Below are 20,996 nucleotides of genomic sequence, written 5' to 3' on the forward strand. Positions count from 1 at the left end.
GGTTAGAGTGTTCAGTGAAGAGTGGAGAAGTCATGCTAGGAGTACTGGACAGTCTCAACTCCAGGAATACAATTTGTGCTTGCTAATGATATAGCTGGTTCACAGGTAGGAGAGCTGTCTACTGCAATTGAAAAGCCAGTGGAATCTCAGACAACTTGAGGTATTGGAGAACACATATCCTAAGGTTGTGTGGTAATGAGGTCACAAAGTCACTAGCCAAAACAGGAGAGATCAAAGAGCACAGATAAGAAAGTTGAAGTGGAATGATCAGAGACCCTGTTTGATCAAATCATCAAGACAAACCAGGAGCATACAGATGACAAAGCAGAGTTCAGAGAGATTAACTGAGTTACAGCAGAAAGATGAGAAACTAAACCAATTGTATCAATAAACATACACAGAGGTAGAATCTGAATATATTCCTGAATGTTACGATGTTAAAAATTATATCTTAATGAGAAAATGGAGACCATCATATATTCAGCCAGATGAGAAATGGGCAAAAGTTCATCAAGTCATATTGCCAGTGGGTTATAGAAAGGAGGTGTTGTGGGTGGCACATGAACTACCAGTGGAAGGTCATTTAGGGGTAAGAAAAACTCAAGCTAAAATACAAAAACTGTTTTACTGGCCTGGATTGCACAAGGATGGAGTTGAATGTTGCCAGATATGTCATACATTTCAGGCAATTGGAAAACCACAGGCAGAAATAAAACCCACACCTTTAATACTTATTCCTGCATTTGAGGATCCGTTTTCAAGGGTCTTAATTGATTGCATAGGACCCCTACCTAAAACAAAAAGTGGGAATCAGTATTTGTTAACAATAATGGATGTGTCCACTAGGTTTCCAGAGGCCATTCCATTACACAGCACCACAGCTAAAAGGGTTGTAGAGGAGTAACAACTCTCTATGACTCTATGACCTTCCAGAGGAAAATCAAAATGACCTTAAAGAATTATTGCTATCACATGGGAAGAGATGTGGATATAAGCTGGAAAGTATTAAGTTAACTATGCATTATGTAGATATAGGAAATGCTGTTCCAATTAAGCAACATCCTTATAGACATAACCCTCTAAAGTTGGAACAGGCTCAAAAGGAGATTAAATGCATGCTCTAAGGCGACATAATCAACGTGAGTTACATTGACTGGAGCTCACCCATGGTAATGCTGCTAAAACCAGATGGTAGCCAATGTTGTATGTCGACTATCACAAAATCAGTGCAGTTACAAAGACTATTGCTTTGATTCAAGTTGGTTATCAATTTGAGTGATGTGGGTGTTGATGCTGTGCTCTTACAGGAGGATGAGAAAATAGAAAGACCTATCATGTATTTCTCCAGAAAACTGAATATTCATCAGCAGAAATATTTTACAGTTGAGAAGGGGACTTTGAGCTTGATGTTTGTATTACAGCATGTTTTCAAATGAAGCCAGCTTTGGATATTGGTGGCTTGTTTTTAAGGGGGTAGGTGTTACGTTGCTGCTCCTTTCATGAAGTTTTTCTGTCTTTGGTTTTTTTTTTAAGAGTGGTCATAAATGCAGAGGTTCTGGGGTGTCTGGTTTGTATGGATATCAGGGCCAATTTGATTATAGCTAACAGAACTTGTACATTGAAAGGCGAGTGGCCAGTTCTCACAGCTCAGCTTTTCTCTGGTTTGTTTTGGTTTGAGCATTCTGGCTGTTCAGAGTGCTGACCCTCTCTCTCTGACATGTAACCTGTGTTTGATTTTACCTGTTGGAGATGCGTCCTGACAGTTAACCATTGCATGTTTACTTTTTGATGAATTCAAATAGCAGCAAAACTTTACACACTAGAAAGATGCATTCTTTACATCACAGTTCATAATGCATTATTTTGCATCACAATGTTTAAGACTGACCTGTGTCAATGAAGATGGCATCCACATAAATTGTTGTAAACAAGGAACCCAACATAAAACCAAACGCAGGGCCAAACAACATGGTAGTGAACAGGACACCTGTTCAAGGATAAAAAAATAATAGAAGTTATCATTGATCAAAACAACAATTACTATTAGAGCCAATACAGTTTTAGAGAGAGTTCTCAGTATGATATTATGACACGTTTTCAAAAACAACTCTTCCAATTCCATAGGAGAAAGTGAGGACTGCAGATGCTGGAGACCAGAGTTGAAAAGTGTGGTTCTGTAAAAGCGCAGCAGGCCAGGCAGCATCGGAGGAGCAGGAGAATCGACGTTTCGGGCATAAGCCCTTCTTCAGGAATGAGGCTGGTGTGCCAAGCGGGCTGAGATAAAAGTGTGGGGGTGAGATTTGGGGGAGGGGTGCTGGGAATACAATAGGTGGAAGGAGGTGAGGGTGAGGGTGATAGGCCGGAGAGGGGGTGGGGGCGGAGAGGTCGGGAAGAAGATTGCAGGTTAAGAGGGCGGTGCAGAATTCGGGGGTTGGGACTGAGATAAGGTGGGGGGAGGGGAAATGAGGAAGCTGGAGAAATCTACATTCATCCCGAGTTGGTTGGAGGGTTTCTCTTAACCTGCAATCACCCCCAAACTGATCCCCATAGGAGAGGGTGGGCAGATACAGAACCCACAACCAGCCCATCATTTGTAAAACAGATAATTCAAGATCAACAAAGACAGTCAGCAGAAGTGGGCAGGCAATATTTAAAGGCCTATATGAACTGAGGTGGGATTGAGGGGACACATTTCATTCAGAGAATGCTTTGTATGCATCAAGGGTGACCCTTTCCAAGATGCCACCCCAATCCTTCCATGTTATCTGTACAACTCCAATGAGTTCTGGAAATCTTACTGACTCTTAAGAACCCTGAGAGCTACCATCTTGGGGAACCATTCTCCTCTTCTAGCTTTTTTCTTTAGTCAGGGCAGTGTCCACTGCGGAGCTGGGGCATTGTCTGGACTGTTGAAGCTGCTGACAAATCAGATTGGTCAACAGGCCTCTAGGGCAACAGGCCAGAATTGATACTTGTTAGAGTATGGTCTAAAGGTATTTAGGACAAAATCCTGAGACAACTACTTCCAGTAGTCTTTCCTGTTTGTGCTCTTTAGAATGTCATAAAACATTTGCAGAAGACAAAATTACCCGTGTGATTAATTGCAGTCAGAATGGATATCACTCAGACTTTGGCCCATTGATGGATTGTCAGAAGCCATTTCACAAAGTCATTTCCAATTTAAGACCACCCCCAATACCCAAGCCTGCTTTACTGCAAGGAACAACAATACACAGATGGGCGAGTGAGCCTGCAATAGCAATCCATTTTATTAAGCTCATTAACTCGATGTTTGACTTGGCGTGAAAAATTTGCTGATTGCACTGTGCAGTTGCAAAACGTTGCATAAATTAATTGTTAATAAAATTAGTATTGCTTTGACAAAATCAACTTTTCACTAAATGTTCATGATGTTTTACAAAAAGTGATTTTTCTTGAAAAGCAGCAAACAGAGATGAAAAGGAGTTAGGAAGAAATATAGGATCAATTATAGGCCTTTCAGCCACTTCAGCCAGTTCGGCATTTAACTACATCATGGTGAATCTGCTTAAACTTCATTTACTCTCCTTGCTCCAACATCCTTTAGCACCCTTTAGCTAACAAAAATAGTTCAAAGTCAGTTATGATTTTCAAAGGCAGAGCATCAACTACTTTGTTTTCAGAGACAGTTCCAGATTTCCACTCTCCTTTGTGTGAAGCATCATCACTGTATTGACCCACTCTAATTTCAAGGTCATTTTTTTCTATTTTCTATGCTCTCCTACCAGAGGAAACTGTTTCCCTCTGCCCATCCTATCACATCCTATAGTTATTCCAATTTTTAGTGCTATCTGTAAACTTAGCAATACATCTTACTTATGCCAGCTACTTCTTTACTAAAATTAGTAAGAATAGTTCTTTCTTGACTGATAAGCATATAGGTGATAGGTAGGTGGGTTAAGGGCACTGTTAAATCAGCTGTGGTCTTATTGAATGGAGGCTTATATTTGTTTCTAACTTGTACATTCCTAAGTTTAACTTGAAACACCTAATTTGTCTATCAGATTTGTTTTACTGAACCAAAGTTGAATCACCCTTCGTAGATATCAATTCATTTTTTGGCATATGTCAGTTAGGTGGGTTGGTATATAATTTATTCATTGTATAATATAAGTTATATGTGTGAAGCATGGGTCTAGTTGAAACCAATCTGTGAAAAACAAGTTGAGATGTTAACACCACTTGAAGTCTCAAAAGAAAGACATCTGTTACCATTTCTATGAATAGCTGCAGTACAGAAACTTAATTATTTTTCCTAGTTATTGTTGTTGCCTGAGCTGTTCTTTATTTTCAATTGGTTTTCATTACTTAAAGTCAGGATGTTTTCTAACACAATCCGAACATTCATGTAGCAAAGTGGTTAACAGGAAATTATCAGAACATGACAACACTCAAGACAAATGTTTACTATTTTTGTCAAAATCAAGATTTTACCATGTATCACTTCAGGAAAGATGTTTGCTGGAAATGTTATTATTAGCAAAGTAATCGTGTACTAATGCATTCCGATTGGTCGTAATATATATATGTCGTATTGCTGTGCGATGTTGCTTCCTGGATTCTTAGCAAAGCTAGGGTGAATATCAAACTGACATTCCTAACTTACAGCTCACTCAAAACATCAGTGTCACCTACACTTGATAGAGTATAGAGCTGAACCGGTTCTCTGTTATCCAGCATTGTGCATCAATAAAACAGCATCAAATATAGTTTCCAAAAGTGGCCTTCTCTCAAATTGCATCAAATGACATTTTCACATCTCCATATTGTCTCTTAATGCTGATTATCCTAATGTGAATTTCCAGCTTTTATCTCAGATTTCTACCACTTGCTTTTTTTTCTTCACTTTTCATGAAATAAATTAAGACAAGTTTATACTATTGAAAAACTGATGTTGTATTCATTGTCAACTTACAGATCTCTTAATCAATACAATACTTATTGTGAAGAAAAGCTCGTTGAATTGTTTAAGATTGTGGAAGATTTTGAGTGGTTAAGGAATTCAATATATTTTCTGCTTGTTCATAATGGATACAGTTTGGGCATTAGAGAAAAAATATTTTTAACCAGAAGAGTATCAAGGTAACGAAAGCAGTACATTGTAGTTGCTGAACATCCAAAGGAAAAACTGATAGTGTTCCAATATCTGCTCAATATTTCAATAAATCTTCTCTTTTACTTTGAGTAGCCATTGAGGCTGTCCCCATGGTGTAGAATTTCCCCAGAGGTGTTCCCACCATTCTGCTATTTCTTCACCAAACCATAGCAGAAAGAAAGAAGACATTTGTGCGTAACAAGCACTTTTCATGACCACAGAGCTTTCCAAAGTTCTTCACAGTACATGAAGTACCTTTGAAGTGTAGCCATTGATTTAAGATTAGGAAACGCGGCAGTCAAGTTCCACACAGGACAGTATCACAAATGGCAACAAAACATAAGACAATATGTCTTTAGCAATGTGGGTTGAGAGATAAGAATTGGCCAGGACACTGTGACAAATACCCCCTTTCTTCCTGCACTTTTTACAAGTGTGCCATTGGACCTTTTATGAGTTACAGGGAGCAATTGCATCAATTAAGTTTATAAATATCAAAAACAGATGCAATGAGTTTTTGGTTTAACGTTTTGAGCTGAAAACTTCACACGATGAATTACAGTCAAAGCCCCTGCCAGCCACACTGCTTCATGCTGCACCCAACCCTTCATTGTCTGTCAAATGCTGATTTGGTTGCATGCCAGTACTCTAAAAGTTTGTTAGCCCGAACAACAACTTTTGTGTGGATTTTTTTTCTTGGAAAGCATCTGATGTTTATTGAACTCTGAATTACATTTTTTTCTTTCATACTTAAACTAAGAATTGAAAAACTTGCCTCTGGGAACATATAAAATATATTTATTCCACTGAAACTGAGCCATGTATGCGTAACATGTCACTAGTGAGCACTGTTGCTTTTCAACATGTGGTGGGACACACCAGAAGTCCAAATTAATTACTTGAAAATCAAGTTTATACAAAAATCTGTAATATAGATAACACACTCCATCACAGTTACATTATAAGAAATTAATCTAACAATGTAAATCATCCTTTCAAAAGCCTGCATATAAATTACAAATGTAAATTCTGTAATAATTTTCACATTATATTTATCAGCATAAAGTGAACAATCGAAAGGAAGAATGCTTATGCTGGTGATTTCAGACACAGTTGATAAAAATGGGAGCAGGGTGATTAAATAAAAACAGACAGTTAAAAGTTTTAACCTGTTGGAGATGATGGATTAGGGGTTGAAACAGGATACACATGTGCAAACAACTTGTCCTAATTGATACTGATCTCATTTGTGACTCCAGGATGTCCTGAAGGTCTAACAAAAAGTTGCCTGCAGTACAATGATGCAAATGGAAATGAACTTAAATTAAGGTATTAATAATGTAAATCATGTTATGTGGCATATGTGTCACCTGGAGAATATGTATGTGATACAAATATGCCGATTATTGAAGTACAGTTTGAATCTACACAACCAGAATGGAAAATTAACAGTTGAAGTTACATTAAGCTGCATTTGAAGAACTGGCCATCCTAGAAAGATTATTGATGGGTAATAAATCACTTAAAGTTCAATACGGGGGTGTGCACCTGGTTCCTGCTATTTTAGTGTGACTTGATATGTCAGAATGCTCTGATGGTTGCGAAAGGCTAATATGGTGTCTTGGGTTTTAAGTAACTTTTGTTGTCTTTGTGCTTTATTTCAAGAAAATGGCTTTATGGTTACAATAGAATCAATTTTATTAATAGTCTTTTGGAGTTCTATAAAGAGGATAAAACAACATAAACTGTAATTTTATCAACAACGCTGTATACAGTGTCTTCATTTAGGTGACATCTATACACCTTGTACGTTTTATATTAAAGGTTATAAACTGCTTGTACATCAGAAGTGGGGATTCCAGCTAATATGTCATTAAATTCAAAAAGACTTTGATACTACATAAGGATTTGCACTGTAGAAACAATGTTCTTCTGTTACACGATTATGCTAGTTAATGTTTACCAAGAACAATAATCAAATTGTATATTAGCTGTTACTTAAACAAACACCAAAGATATAAAGTTTATCAATACAGTTAATTTCTGAAAATAGAATTAAAATATCTGCTATATAGACATTAAAGTAAACCTCACAACTACAATATTTCAGTATGCTATAGGGTACATATCTCCAGGTTAGAAAACTGTGTTCCATTATAAAGCAGTTCACGTTCTCTGCTGCTCCTCGGTCATTGGTGACCAAAATAATAGTTCATTGTAACCAGTAGCCCATTAGTATCTATCTGAGTTCTCAGTTGTAAGTATATATATCTATTAAGTCTTTGTTTCACATTGGTCTTGGCGATGTGCAGGAATGTTTTATCCCATTGAGTCCAAGGATTCCACAGCTTCAGCTTTATGGCTTTGTATTGTTTGGGACTTGGTTGTCCTCATTGACTACAAGGTAATTCATTGGGGCTGTTAAACTGTGCCAATCAGAAAAGCTCTCGCTGACCAATATAACCAGGAGAACACACCTGCACACACACACAACATGGATGCTGGGGAAGAAATAAGCACTACCGCAGTTAGGCAGTAGTGTGGGGGTTTAAAAAAAGAAAAGACAAAAAATATATAACCAGGAGAAAAGCACTATTATTAGGCAGTAGTGTGGGAAAAGGAAAAAAATATATAACCGGGAGATTAGAATCTTCCTCAGTTGAGGACTGACTCCAAGCTGGCTGCTCATATCCAGTGTGTTACTGTAGCTGTTGGTTTCTGGTGTTTTTTGGGGGGAAAACCTGATTCCTGAACTATTCAGCCAAGTTTTAACTGGTATTCTTTTTTTATTATTGAGGAATGATTTCTAAACTGCCTGATTCACACAGTCAATATGTTTCAGGTGTAATTCAGTTCTCATTAGGGTATTGTTGTTTCACTGGCTAGTTGCAGCCTCTGTGTTAATCTTTCTCTCCACTACTTTTGAGGAAAGGATTATGCTGATTTTGTGGTAGCGCTTAGCCTTTGGACTCTAGTTTTTTTTTGTTTTTTTTGTATGTGTCTTCACTTTTTTGGTGTTTGAACTGAGCCCTTGTAAGAAAATACATCTTTCCAGGTGAGCTGTTCCTGTGTGTAGACCTGACCCTTGGACTAGGCCTCTGTAAAGACTGATCACCTGTGTGCACGCTGGGAGGTGAGCACTTGCTGCATCCTGGAGTTCGGGAGTAGACCTTGCCTTTGGGAGTGGACCAAACCCCTGTGAGTTAACAGCACCTTCACAATGTAATGTGGTCCTGTGAGTGGGTCTAGTTCTCTGTGGATGGGGCAGGAATCTATGGAGATGGACCATCTGTGTGCTGTGGGGTGTGCATTTGCTGTGTTCAGGAATGGACTCTGCCCTCAGTTGTGGACGCTGCAGTTTGGAATAGACTCCTTTTGTGACAATGCATTTTGTATACTGGAGTGGACTATGATTCTGGGAATGGACTCTACATTTTGAAGAGAACTGTTTATGGTAATGGACTCTGTACCAGAAAGGAATTGGTTTGTTGGTAATTTTGTCTTGTTGTTTGTTGGGTTTATCACCTGCACTGTCTTGTGTCCCTGGGTCTGGCAGGCCTTACTGTGAGCTGGGAAGCTCATAGATTGTCCTGAAAGCTGTCACCCTGAGAGCCGGAGGGTGGGAAGGCCATCCTGTGAACCTGAAGGTTGGTAGACTGACCTGAAAGCCAGAGGTTGGGTAGGCCACCCCAATGCCGGTTGCCCCGAGAGCCGGAAGGTGGGTAGACCATTCTGAGCGCTGTTGTCCTGAAGAGGGGAGGTTGGCAGGCGTGTCAGAGCGGCCAAAAGCCAGAAGGTGCGTAGGGGCAGGCCAAGATCCGGAAGGCTTGTGGGCTGCCCTATGTGCTGTTGGCCCAGCGAAGGGGACGGGCTGTGCTAGAGGTGGCTGGAAGGTGTCAGGGTGGTCTACAGGCCGGATGATGCGTCTGGGTGAGTGAGAGCCCAATGGTACGTTGGGGCAGACTGAGAGCCAGAAGGTGGGTAGGTCATCCTTAGCGCGGTCACGCCAGGCAGGTACCGGGACTGGATGTCCTGGAGATGGCTGGAATGTGCGAAGGGCAGTTAGGGAAGCCAGAAGGTGAGTAGGTTGTTCTGAGTGCTGCTATCCTGGGGGGTGGGAAGAGGGGGGGAAGCAGGACAGGCCGTCCTAGGTGGCCGGAAGGTGTGTCAGGCTGTACCAAGAACTGGAAGGGGCATGGGGCGGACTGAGAGTTGATAGCGGTGTGGGGCAGGCCGCCTTAGAGTGGCCGGAAGGTGGGAGGGATGGGTGGCTTGCTGGGGGTCTGTATTGGATGCGCTTTTTTTTATGTAATTGGACTCTTATGTACAAATGTCATTGTTACTGTTTTGCAATGATTGAAAATGGGATTTGAGGCTTGTCCTCATTTCCCTGAAAACTGATTGAATAGTAAGGTTTGGGCCTGGTTTGTTGTTCCTCTCCCTTGTAAAATTGCTGTTTTTGTATACAGCTGTAGGATGTTAATTGTTTTGTAAACTGTATATTGTTTAATAAAATATATAACCAGGAGAAAAAACACTACTGTTTGGCAGTAGTGTGGGAAAAGGAAAAAATATATAACTAGGAGATTAGAATCTCCTCAGTTGAGGACTGACTCTGAGCTGGCTGGTCACAGCCAGAAAAAACAAGCCAAACGAAAAATAATCAGGAGAAATATGAGCACTATGTCGGGGGCGGGGGGAGAGAGAAAAATAAATATAAGCAGGAGATTCAGAAAAAAGGAAAAAAGTGGACAAATATGAGCACTACTGCTTGATGGCAGTAGTGCATGGGGGTGGGGGTGGGGGTGGGGGTGGGGGTGGGAGTGGGGACGGGGGGGTTGCGGAAAGAAAAATATATCACGAGGAGATTAGAATCTCCCCAGATCAAGCGACTGACTCCAATCTGGCTGGCCACAGCCTGTGTACTGTGGACAAGTAAGGGGTGACCTGGTGATGACATACTGGACTCTGTGCAGTTATTTTAGACTAGTTTAATTCTGACCTTTCATGGTGAAATGGCAAAAAATATTTTTTCTAATTCCAACATCCTTCTCCGTAAAATTATTCCCTCTTCTTTCCTACTCCTCCATCTTTTCAAACCACTACTTCCATCTTTAACTTCCCCTTTATTTGCAAAGTTCTTGAATATGATGTAATTTCCCAGTTCCTTATCAAATTTTGCATTGAAAGTCCTTTGAATTCCACAAGTCGGGCTTTGCTTCTCTTACAGAACTGAATCAGCTCTAAACAAAGTCAAATCTGTCTCTGTGTGACAATGGTGACTGAGATACTATAATTATAGCACATTATCTTTTATCCTATTTGACCTCACTGCATCCTTTGGTACAATCTATTACACTATTCTCCTCTAAACCTTTCCCTCCATTATCCATTTAACGGGGACTGTTACACTCTCATTTATCAACTCATTAATGATAGTTATGACTTTCCTTCTTACCCTCCTGTTCTCACCTCAGATCTTCCCTACAATCAAGCGTTAGCCCCTTCTCTTCTTCTATTTTGTCAAAACATTAGACCAACATGCAGCCAGCTTCAAGATCTAGATCTAGCACTCCATCACCTTTCTCAATCCATATCAGCATCCCAACTTGGGCAAACCACTATTCTACAACTAATGATCAGGAGGGCCATTTTTGGCCCCGCCTGCAAACTCCATACCCTTATCACTGACTCCATTTCTGACATAATAATTGTATTGGACTAAATGAGCCTACTTTCAATCTTGTTCTCATTCAACTATAAACCAAGTTTTTGGCTATACATAATTGTCATCATTACCACTTCTTACTTTGACAACATTTCTCATCTCGGTCACTACAGTAGTATGGAGACAGTGAATTTGTCTCCATGTCTTGGCTATCTCCTATTTGAACTTTTCAATGCACTGTTTGTCACCTGCCACTGCTCAGAAATTAAATCATCCAAAAGTCCTTCTTATATTCTGCCTGAAAATTTTCTGATTGTGCATCATTTCTAAATACATTAATCCACAATTTATTTACTGTGCTCATTGCATATAAATCCTGCTGTAGCTTTATTTATCTATTAAAGGTGCCATATACCTGTAAATGCATTTCTTAAATTGTTACAATAATAGATTGCTCTCTATTCTTTCCTTGGGACCCCTAAAAAGAATGCATATAGTTTGAAGGGTTTTTTTTAATAAACCCAGGGCGGCACGGTGGCACAGTGGTTAGCACTGCTGCCTCACAGCACCAGAGACCTGGGTTCAATTCCCGACTCAGGCGACTGACTGTGTGGAGTTTGCACGTTCTCCCCGTGTCTGCGTGGGTTTCCTCCGGGTGCTCCGGTTTCCTCCCACAGTCACAAAGATGTGCGGGTCAGGTGAATTGGCCATGCTAAATTGCCCGTAGTGTTAGGTAAGGGGTAAATGTAAGGGTATGGGTGGGTTGCGCTTCGGCGGGTCGGTGTGGACTTGTTGGGCCGAAGGGCCTGTTTCCACACTGTAAGTCTAATCTAAAAACATGGATACTTATCTCAATTCTCTATTATAGAACAATGATGCATATTACATCAGAAATTATGGGGATGTTTACATTCAGAAGACACTGGAGGATTCTCCACATCCAGAATGCATTTGGTGAAATTTCTCAGCTCCTGTTCTTGTTAGTCTTTCTTTTAATATGCTAGTATAACTTTGAGACATGCTCATGATATTATATCCTAACATGTTGGAATATTGCATGCAATTCTGGTCTCCTTCCTATCGGAAAGATGTTGTGAAACTTGAAAGGGTTCAGAAAAGATTTACAAGGATGTTGCCAGGGTTGGAGGATTTGAGTTATAGGGAGATGCTGAACAGGCTGGGGCTGTTTTCCCTGGAGCGTCGGAGGCTGAGGGGTGACCTTATAGAGGTTTACAAAATTATGAGGGGTTTGGATAGGGTAAACAGGCAAAGTCTTTTCCGTGGGGTCGGGGAGTCCAGAACTAGAGGGCAGAGGTTTAGGGTGAGAGGGGAAGGTTTAAAAGAGACCTATGGGCAACTTTTTCACACAGGATGGTAGGTGTATGGAATGAGCTGCTAGGGGAAGTGGTGGAGGCTGGTAAGATTGCAACATTTAAGAGACATTTGGATGGTTATATGAATAGGAAGGGTTTGGAGGGATATGGGCTGGCATGTGGGACTAGATTGCGTTGGGATATCTGGTCGGCGTGGACTGGTTGGACCGAAGGGTCTGTTTCCATGCTGTACATTTCTATGATGTGAAATGTTAAAGGTCTCAGATTCTATCTTAACTTGGGAACGTGAAACATGACATACTGACAGCAACATACTACTCTTGTAACCAAATAGCTTAATGTTATCCCAGAAACTGAAAGGTCTGTAAATATATTGTATATTAGTGAGCTATAACTAACACCTGCTGATGTTTAAATACCATGTTGACCACCTCTCAGCTTCTTATTTTAGAAGGGAACGTCGCTGCATCAAATAAAGGTATACTACAGGAGGCAGAATGCATGCCACTGTATATGTAGACTACTTTAGAAATGTAAACTTTTGGTGGCTGATCAATAAGAATGTGATCGAGTCATATTTTCCTCAGCTGGCCCGCCAATATCATTTGTTAAGAATCACACAAGAATACCCACTTTGGTGAGAGATTGAAATGTTATTAGCATTGTTGGAAGAATACTTAACATGAACCTGCATTTTCAGCAAGGCAAAAAATGATTTACTTAGTAGGTGCCCATTATGCTGGCCATTGCATTCAAGATCCATACATTGTACATAATCCTCATATCAGTTTGTCAGTTGTACTGGTCACTTCAAAGCCAATATTTTACATGAATTGTTTGACTAATATTGTTTTTAAAACCTTGTTACAGCTACAAGTTTGGTGTGAAATTATTGATGAGTATATGAAAGGATGTGCTAGATAGTAATTCATTCCAATATTCAAGTTACAGCCAAATGTAGTATTTTTGAAACCAAATCATAGTAGGATATTAATCAGCAGATGCTGTGCCTTAGTCTGCTATGTTACCCAATGATGCATTCGAGAGGAAAATCAATTGAAGTCTCAGCCATGTTGATCAACTCTTCAATCCTGGCAACATTTCCAACACTCTAGCTGTAGTTATATGTGCATATTGTAGTTCTTACTGTTCTGTTTAAACAAGTTATCTTATGGCACAGTACAAGGGTCATGGTTTTTGTAATGGCATTCATAACCTGAACATATCATTTTTAACTTGCCACATTAATTCATTCACCAAAATTATACATTTAAAATCTCAGTTTACCAGGACTACATGTGGCAGACAAGGCTTGATATCACTGAACACCCCCCAGGAATGAGCACAGAGAATTAAGTCTGTTAAAAGATGGCATTTGACTGCAAAAGCCAGAGTTCATCTGCACAGTGGAAGTAAACTTCAAGATTATAAATTTACTAGTCTTCAAGGTATTACTCAAATGAATTGAAAACAAACCATGTTATAACATGTACCCAGTAAACTCTGACAGAAAGGGTCCCATCTATTTACTCAAGAGCTAAAGATGCCAAGTTCAACAATTAAATTTTTCTCCATCCCCTTTTAGTATGCTGCCTCTTTTTCTCCCTCTCCCAACAGACTCCCAGTTTCCCTGAATGCCCATAAACACAGTTTTGACTCGATAGATTTTCTTTCTGAACCCACTAAACCTAACAGAGTAATTATTTACAACATTTTAACTGTTGCCCAACATTCTACCTGAACGAAACACTATTGCTGCTGTTAGTCATTACTGTAAAATACTTAAGCCATTTCAATCATTCAGTTCATACATCTGTTGTTTCATTAACCAGAAGTGGGAATCCTCCAGGACCAACTGCATGCCCTTTGAAAGTGTTGTGGACCTGGTAATAGCTTGGGAAGTCTCTGTTTTCAGGTTTGGAATTTACAGTCACTATTCTTTAGGACATATATCCGGGAGAACAAGACTTCTACCTACCACAGAAGATCCACCCTACTCTTGAGCTAACCACTGGCCTGTAATTTGTTTAATTTAATTTTTGATTTAATGTAAACACTGAAGATAGGATTCCCAGGGAGAAATTGGTGAAATTAGGGTGAAATGGTGTAGCAGGAAAGCTTGCCACATTAGAGCGGTTTAGTCAAACTCTGCAAAAGTGACATTGCTCTGTGTAGCAATGTCATCAACTTTTCAGAAGGCTTTGCTCTGTAAGGTTCCCTTTTGTATCCAGTATTCAACTTTTTACCCTATCTGCCTATTCACCACTGACAGCCTGCACAACTGACATTGGCCACTGAAAAATGAGAAGAAGGCAGAGATGTGGTGAAATGTATCCTCACTAGATCTTCTGTGTTCTTCAATCCCACAAAAATGGCCCAAAACCCATTTTTCTCTAGTGCACAAGCATAAGAATTGAATTTGGTGGTATTCCCGTACCACTACGGAACAGACTCCCACTGTATTCCTATCTGTGCTATTTTTACAGTCGTGGACTGGTTTTTCCAATTCTTTTAATACTTACATAAAAATAACGTACAAAGCGATGTAACACAAGTGCTTTCAGTATTTGCCTGTGAACATCCACTAGAGATTTTTCCTTTGTAAGTTCTCAAGTGAACTAAGTTTCTCCCTTGCTGATTGTTCTGAAATGGGAATAAAACTGATCCGCCTTAACTTCAGCTGTAAAAGTTCTAAGACAGAGTGACAGCACTGAGAAACCATATGTGCTATTCTGGATCTTATCCTGAAGTGCTTTGAAACCCATAGTCTTGCTGCAGTAATAGATAAAGGGTTGGATTTTAGTGTCTCCCAAGTGAACATGATTTTGTTCAGGGGCACACAACATATGTTGAAAGCTAGCCTATTTCCTTCCCATCTACCCCTAACTACACCCATAATTTGGGAGTTGGGTGAGGCATCCAGTAACCTGCCCACATGTAGGCCAATTGAAGTCCCAATTCATACCTATTTAAGGATCTCAAACCAACTTCATTGTCACTTTAAGATGTGCAGTGGAAGGTATGAAAGAGGGAGAAAGCCTTTTTTCTAAAACAACTTTGATGAAAGACACAAGATGGAGGGGGCACATGCTTCTTGAATACTTCAATCCATTCCTCAAGGATAACTGTAGATGGGCAGAAAATGCTATTCCAGCCAGCAAAGCCCATATTTCATGAATGTAATTTAAAAATATTTATTACATAAAAAAATAAAATATTGAATAAAAATATGGTTGCTGTAGGTTTACATCTCGATAGGTTTATTAAACTCTATTAAAACTAAAGTCTGTTTGCATCACATCTCACCCCAGGATTGAGAGATCATGGATGTAAGATTGCTCGTTGAGCTGAAAGGTTCATTTCTAGACATTTCGTTACCTTACTCGGTGACACCTTCAGTGGACCTCATGTGAAGCAATGCTGAAAATTCCTGCTTTCGATTTATATGTTTGGATTTCTTTGGGTTGGTGATGTCATTTCCTGTGGTGAAGTAACTTCCTGTTCCTTTTCTCAGGGGGTTGTAGATAGAGTCTAACTCAATTGTATTTTTGATAGAGTTCCGATTGCAATGCCATGCTTCTAGGAATTCTCATGCATGTCTTTGTTTGGCTTGTCCAAGGATGGATGTGTTGCCCCAGGCAAAATGGTGTCCTTCCTCATCCATATGTAAGGGTACTAGTGAGAAAGGGTCATGTCATTTTGTGGCTAGTTGGTGTTCATGGATCCTGGTGGCTAGTTTTCTGCCTGTTTGTCCAACGTAGTGTTTGTTAAAGTCCTTGCACGGTATTTTGTAAATGACTTTAGTTTTGCTCATTGTCTGTATAGGGTCATTAGAACATAGAACATAGAACATAGAAAGATACAGCGCAGTACAGGCCCTTCGGCCCTCGATGTTGCGCCGACCGAATCCTACCTAACCTACACTAGCCCAATAACTTCCAAATGCCTATCCAATGCCCGCTTAAATGACCATAAAGAAGGAGACTTCACCACTGCTACTGGCAGGGCATTCCATGAACTCACAACCCGCTGTGTAAAGAATCTACCCCTAACATCTGTCCTATACCTACCACCCCTTAATTTAAAGCTGTGTCCCCTAGTAACACCTGACTCCATTAGCGGTAAAAGGTTCTCAGTGTCGACCCTATCTAAACCCCTAATCATCTTATACACCTCTGTCAAATCTCCCCTAAACCTTCTCTTCTCCAATGAGAACAGCCCCAAGTGTCTCAGCCTTTCCTCATAAGATTTTCCTACCATTCCAGGCAACATCCTGGTAAACCTCCTCTGCACTCGTTCCAATGCCTCCACATCCTTCCTATAGTATGGCGACCAAAACTGCACACAATACTCCAGATGAGGCCGCACCAGAGTCTTATACAGTTGCAACATGACCTCAGGACTCCGGAACTCAATTCCTCTACCAATAAAGCCCAGTACACCATATGCCTTCCTCACAGCACTATTTACCTGGGTGGCAACTTTCAGAGATCTGTGTACATGGACACCAAGATCCCTCTGCTCATCCACACTACCAAGTAGCCTACCATTAGCCCAGTAATCCATTTTCTTGTTACTCCTACCAAAGTGAATGACTTCACACTTAGCTACATTAAATTCCATTTGCCACCTTTCTGCCCAGCTCTGCAACTTATCTATATCCCGCTGTAACCTACCACTTCCTTCCTCACTATCCACAACTCCACCGACTTTTGTGTCATCCGCAAACTTGCTTACCCAGCTTTCAAGCCCTTCCTCTAAATCATTTATAAAGATAACAAAAAGCAATGGTCCCAAAACAGATCCTTGTGGTACACCGCTAGTAACTGCACTCCAAGATGAACATAGTCCATCAACTACTACCCTCTGTCTCCTTCCAGCCAGCCAATTCCTAATCCAAACCTCTAATGTATCCTCAATGCCATACCTCCGTAGTTTTAGCATTAGCCTACCATGGGGAACCTTATCGAACGCCTTACTAAAATCCATATACACAACATCTACTGCTTTACCCTCGTCCACTTCCTTAGTCACCTTCTCAAAGAACTCAATAAGGTTTGTGAGGCACGACCTGCCCTTCACAAAACCATGCTGGCTATCCTTGATCACGTTATTCCTATCCAGATGTTCATAAATCTTATCCCTTACCATTCTCTCTAAGACTTTGCCCACCACTGAAGTCAGACTCACTGGCCTATAGTTACTAGGGCTATCCCTACTCCCCTTCTTGAACAAGGGGACCACATTCGCTATCCTCCAGTCCTCTGGTACTATTCCCGTTGACAATGACGACATAAAAATCCAGGCCAATGGCTCTGCTATCTCCTCCCTAGCTTCCCATAGGATCCTAGGGTAAATGCCATCAGGCCCAGGAGACTTATCTATTTTCATCCTCTCCAATATTCCCAGAACCTCTTCCCTGCATATTTCCAGGCCATCCATTCTAATCATTTGTGACTCCATATTCACATCAGCAACAGTGTCCTGTTCCTGAGTGAATACTGATGAAAAGTATTGATTTAGTGTCTCTCCAATCTCCTCCGCCTCCACACACAACTTCCCACTACTATCCTTGACTGGACCGATACCTACCCTAGTCATCCTTTTATTCCTGACATACCTATAGAAAGCCTTTGGGTTTTCCCTAATCCTACCAGCTAAAGACTTTTCATGTCCCCTTCTCACTTCTCTTAGCTCTCTCTTTAGATCCTTCCTGGCTACCTTATAACTCTCTATCGCCCCAACTGAACCTTCACGCCTCATCTTTACATATGCCGCCTTCTTCCCTTTCACAAGGGATTCCAATTCCTTACTAAACCACGGCTGCCTCACAAGGCCCTTTACACCATGCCTGACTGGTACATACTTATCGAGGACACGTAGTAGCTGCTCCTTGAACAATCCCCACATCTCATTAGTGTTCTTCTCTTGAAGCCTGTTTTTCCAATCCACACATCCTAAGTCATGCCTCACTGCATCATAATTTCCCTGCCCCCAGCTATAACTCTTGCCCTGCGGCGCACACTTATCCCTCTCCATCACTAAAGTAAAAGTCACCGAGTTGTGGTCACTGTCCCCGAAGTGCTCACCTACCTCCAAGTCTAACACCTGGCCTGGTTCATTAGCTGCTGTTTTAGTGTGTTGGTGGGTTTATGGGCTACCATGATGCCATTTCCACCACAGGAAATGACATCACCAACCCAAAGAAACCCAAATATATAAATAGAAAGCAGGAATTTTCAGCATTGCTTCGCATGAGGTCCACTGAAGAGGTTACCTAGTAAGGTAATGAAACGTCTGAAAATGAACCTTTCAGCTCAGTGAGCAAACCTATATCCAAAACCTCAACCTGAGCTACATATCTTCTCAAAACTCACATTGAGAGATCAGTTAGCTAACCACATCTTTACTTTTTGTTGCATTGTACTTGAACCAGCTGCTAAAAAGTATGGAACAAAATAAAGCAGATCAGTTGTAGAATTACTACTTCTCTAATCTTGCCTCTTCTTCTGGGCAGAAATGACTCAGATCTGGTGAACACCTCTAACAGCCAGGCTTTGAACACTAATCCAACAGCCGGCGAATACAAGCATCCTTTCAATTCATTTTTAATTATAATTATAATTTTAGTTGTGCAGAAGTTGAGTATTGCTGAAAAATTGCTTGTGCAAGCCAAAAAACGTAGTCAAATTTTGTCTTTTTTTAGCTTGCCTCAAATTTTAATTACATGATAACGCAGGCTGAAACTTGACAGTCAATGTTTCAACTCTAATTGTCTTAAGAAGGTTGATAGAGGAAGTGAAATTAAAACTGAACTGTATAGGTTAACTAAAAGATGTGAGATATGGGAATGTTGAAACTCAACAGCAGTCATTTCACTGCACTTCAAATTCAGATCAAGATGAGTTACATTTTCTGGAGAAACGCTAGAAAGTAAATGTCAAAGAAATACTTCTGAAACAAACTTAAACTGAACTGGAAAACTAATTCATAGTCCTGGGTTTCAAACATAGTTTCTTATAACAGTGTCAAATTAGTAACAAATGGCAAAAAGACATTTTCCAACTAATCTAGCAACTTGTTTCTGCTCCTAAAACAAAATGTTATTGTGTGGGGGAAGGTGGAGGGAGAGGGCAAGGGCATTTGATCAGGTGGGAAGGACCCAGCCATATTCTCATTATTAATCCAATCTAGTCTACTATAATAAGACCATGCTTCCCCATAATTTATTTACACTTAGAGACTTCATCCACCACTACTGGTATTAATCCACAAATGGTCAGAAGGCATGGCTATGCAAGGAGTTCAACAATCAAACAGAAACACAGTTGTTTTTGTGCTCCTGGGGGTGGGGGGGTGCAGCTCACTCAGTGTCTGATTTGGGAATTGGCATTGGGAAAGAGGGAGTCCACTTACAGCTACCCCACCTTGCTTTTACTGCCAACTCTCCTGCGCGCACACACACGCTGCAAATGTGTTGCTGGTCAAAGCACAGCAGGCCAGGCAGCATCTCAGGAATAGAGAATTCGACGTTTCGAGCATAAGCCCTTCATCAGGAATAAGAGAGAGAGAGCCAAGCCGGCTGAGATAAAAGGTAGGGAGGAGGGACTAGGGGGAGGGGCGATGGAGGTGGGATAGGTGGAAGGAGGTCAAGGTGAGGGTGATAGGCCGGAGTGGGGTGGGGGCGGAGAGGTCAGGAAGAGGATTGCAGGTTAGGAGGGCGGTGCTGAGTTGAGGGAACCGACTGAGACAAGGTGGGGGGAGGGGAAATGAGGAAGCTGGAGAAATCTGAATTCATACCTTGTGGTTGGAGGGTTCCCAGGCGGAAGATGAGGCGCTCCTCCTCCAGCCGTCGTGTAGTTGTGTTCTGCCGGTGGAGGAGTCCAAGGACCTGCATGTCCTCGGTGGAGTGGGAGGGGGAGTTAAAGTGTTGAGCCACGGGGTGATTGGGTTGGTTGGTTCGGGCGGCCCAGAGGTGTTCTCTGAAGCGTTCCGCAAGTAAGCGGCCTGTCTCACCAATATAGAGGAGGCCACATCGGGTGCAGCGGATGCAATAGATGATGTGTGTGGAGGTACAGGTGAACTTGTGGCGGATATGGAAGGATCCCTTGGGGCCTTGGAGGGAAGTGAGTGTGGAGGTGTGGGCGCAAGTTTTACATTTCCTGCGGTTGCAGGGGAAGGTGCCGGGGGTGGAGGTTGGGTTGGTGGGGGGTGTGGATCTGACAAGGGAGTCACGAAGGGAGTGGTCCTTGCGGAACGCTGATAGGGGAGGGGAGGGAAATATATCCTTGGTGGTGGGGTCCGTTTGGAGGTGGCGGAAATGGCGGCGGATAATACGTTGTATGCGCAGGTTGGTGGGGTGGTAGGTGAGAACCAGTGGGGTTCTGTCTTGGTGGCGGTTGGAGGAGCGGGGCTCAAGGGCGGAGGAGCGGGAAGTGGAGGAGATGCGGTGGAGGGCATCGTCGATCACGTCTGGGGGGAATCTGCGGTCCTTGAAGAAGGAGGCCATCTGGGTTGTGCGGTGTTGGAATTGGTCCTCCTGGGAGCAGATGCGGCGGAGACGAAGGAATTGGGAATATGGGATGGCGTTTTTACAGGGGGCAGGGTGGGAGGAGGTGTAGTCCAGGTAGCTGTGGGAGTCAGTCGGTTTATAATAGATGTCTGTGTTGAGTCGGTCGCCCGAGATAGAAATGGAAAGGTCTAGGAAGGGGAGGGAGGAGTCTGAGACAGTCCAGGTGAATTTCAGGTCGGGATGGAAGGTGTTAGTAAAGTTGATGAACTGTTCAACCTCCTCGTGGGAGCACGAGGCAGCGCCGATACAGTCATCGATGTAGCGGAGGAAAAGGTGGGGGGTGGTGCC

General features: G+C 41.6%; 1 protein-coding gene across 1 annotated transcript in view; it reads right to left on the bottom strand.

Annotated features, from left to right (window-relative positions):
- Positions 1–20,996, bottom strand: part of LOC132823324 (solute carrier organic anion transporter family member 3A1-like) — a 315,458-nt gene that overhangs the window by 92,383 nt on the left and 202,079 nt on the right. The window contains exon 3 of the mRNA XM_060837014.1: positions 1,889–1,987. Coding sequence (XP_060692997.1) covers positions 1,889–1,987 — 99 coding nt within the window. The remainder of the gene's footprint in view (positions 1–1,888; positions 1,988–20,996) is intronic.

This window comes from Hemiscyllium ocellatum, chromosome 2 (genome assembly GCF_020745735.1).
Source record: "Hemiscyllium ocellatum isolate sHemOce1 chromosome 2, sHemOce1.pat.X.cur, whole genome shotgun sequence".
Taxonomy (NCBI): domain Eukaryota; kingdom Metazoa; phylum Chordata; class Chondrichthyes; order Orectolobiformes; family Hemiscylliidae; genus Hemiscyllium; species Hemiscyllium ocellatum.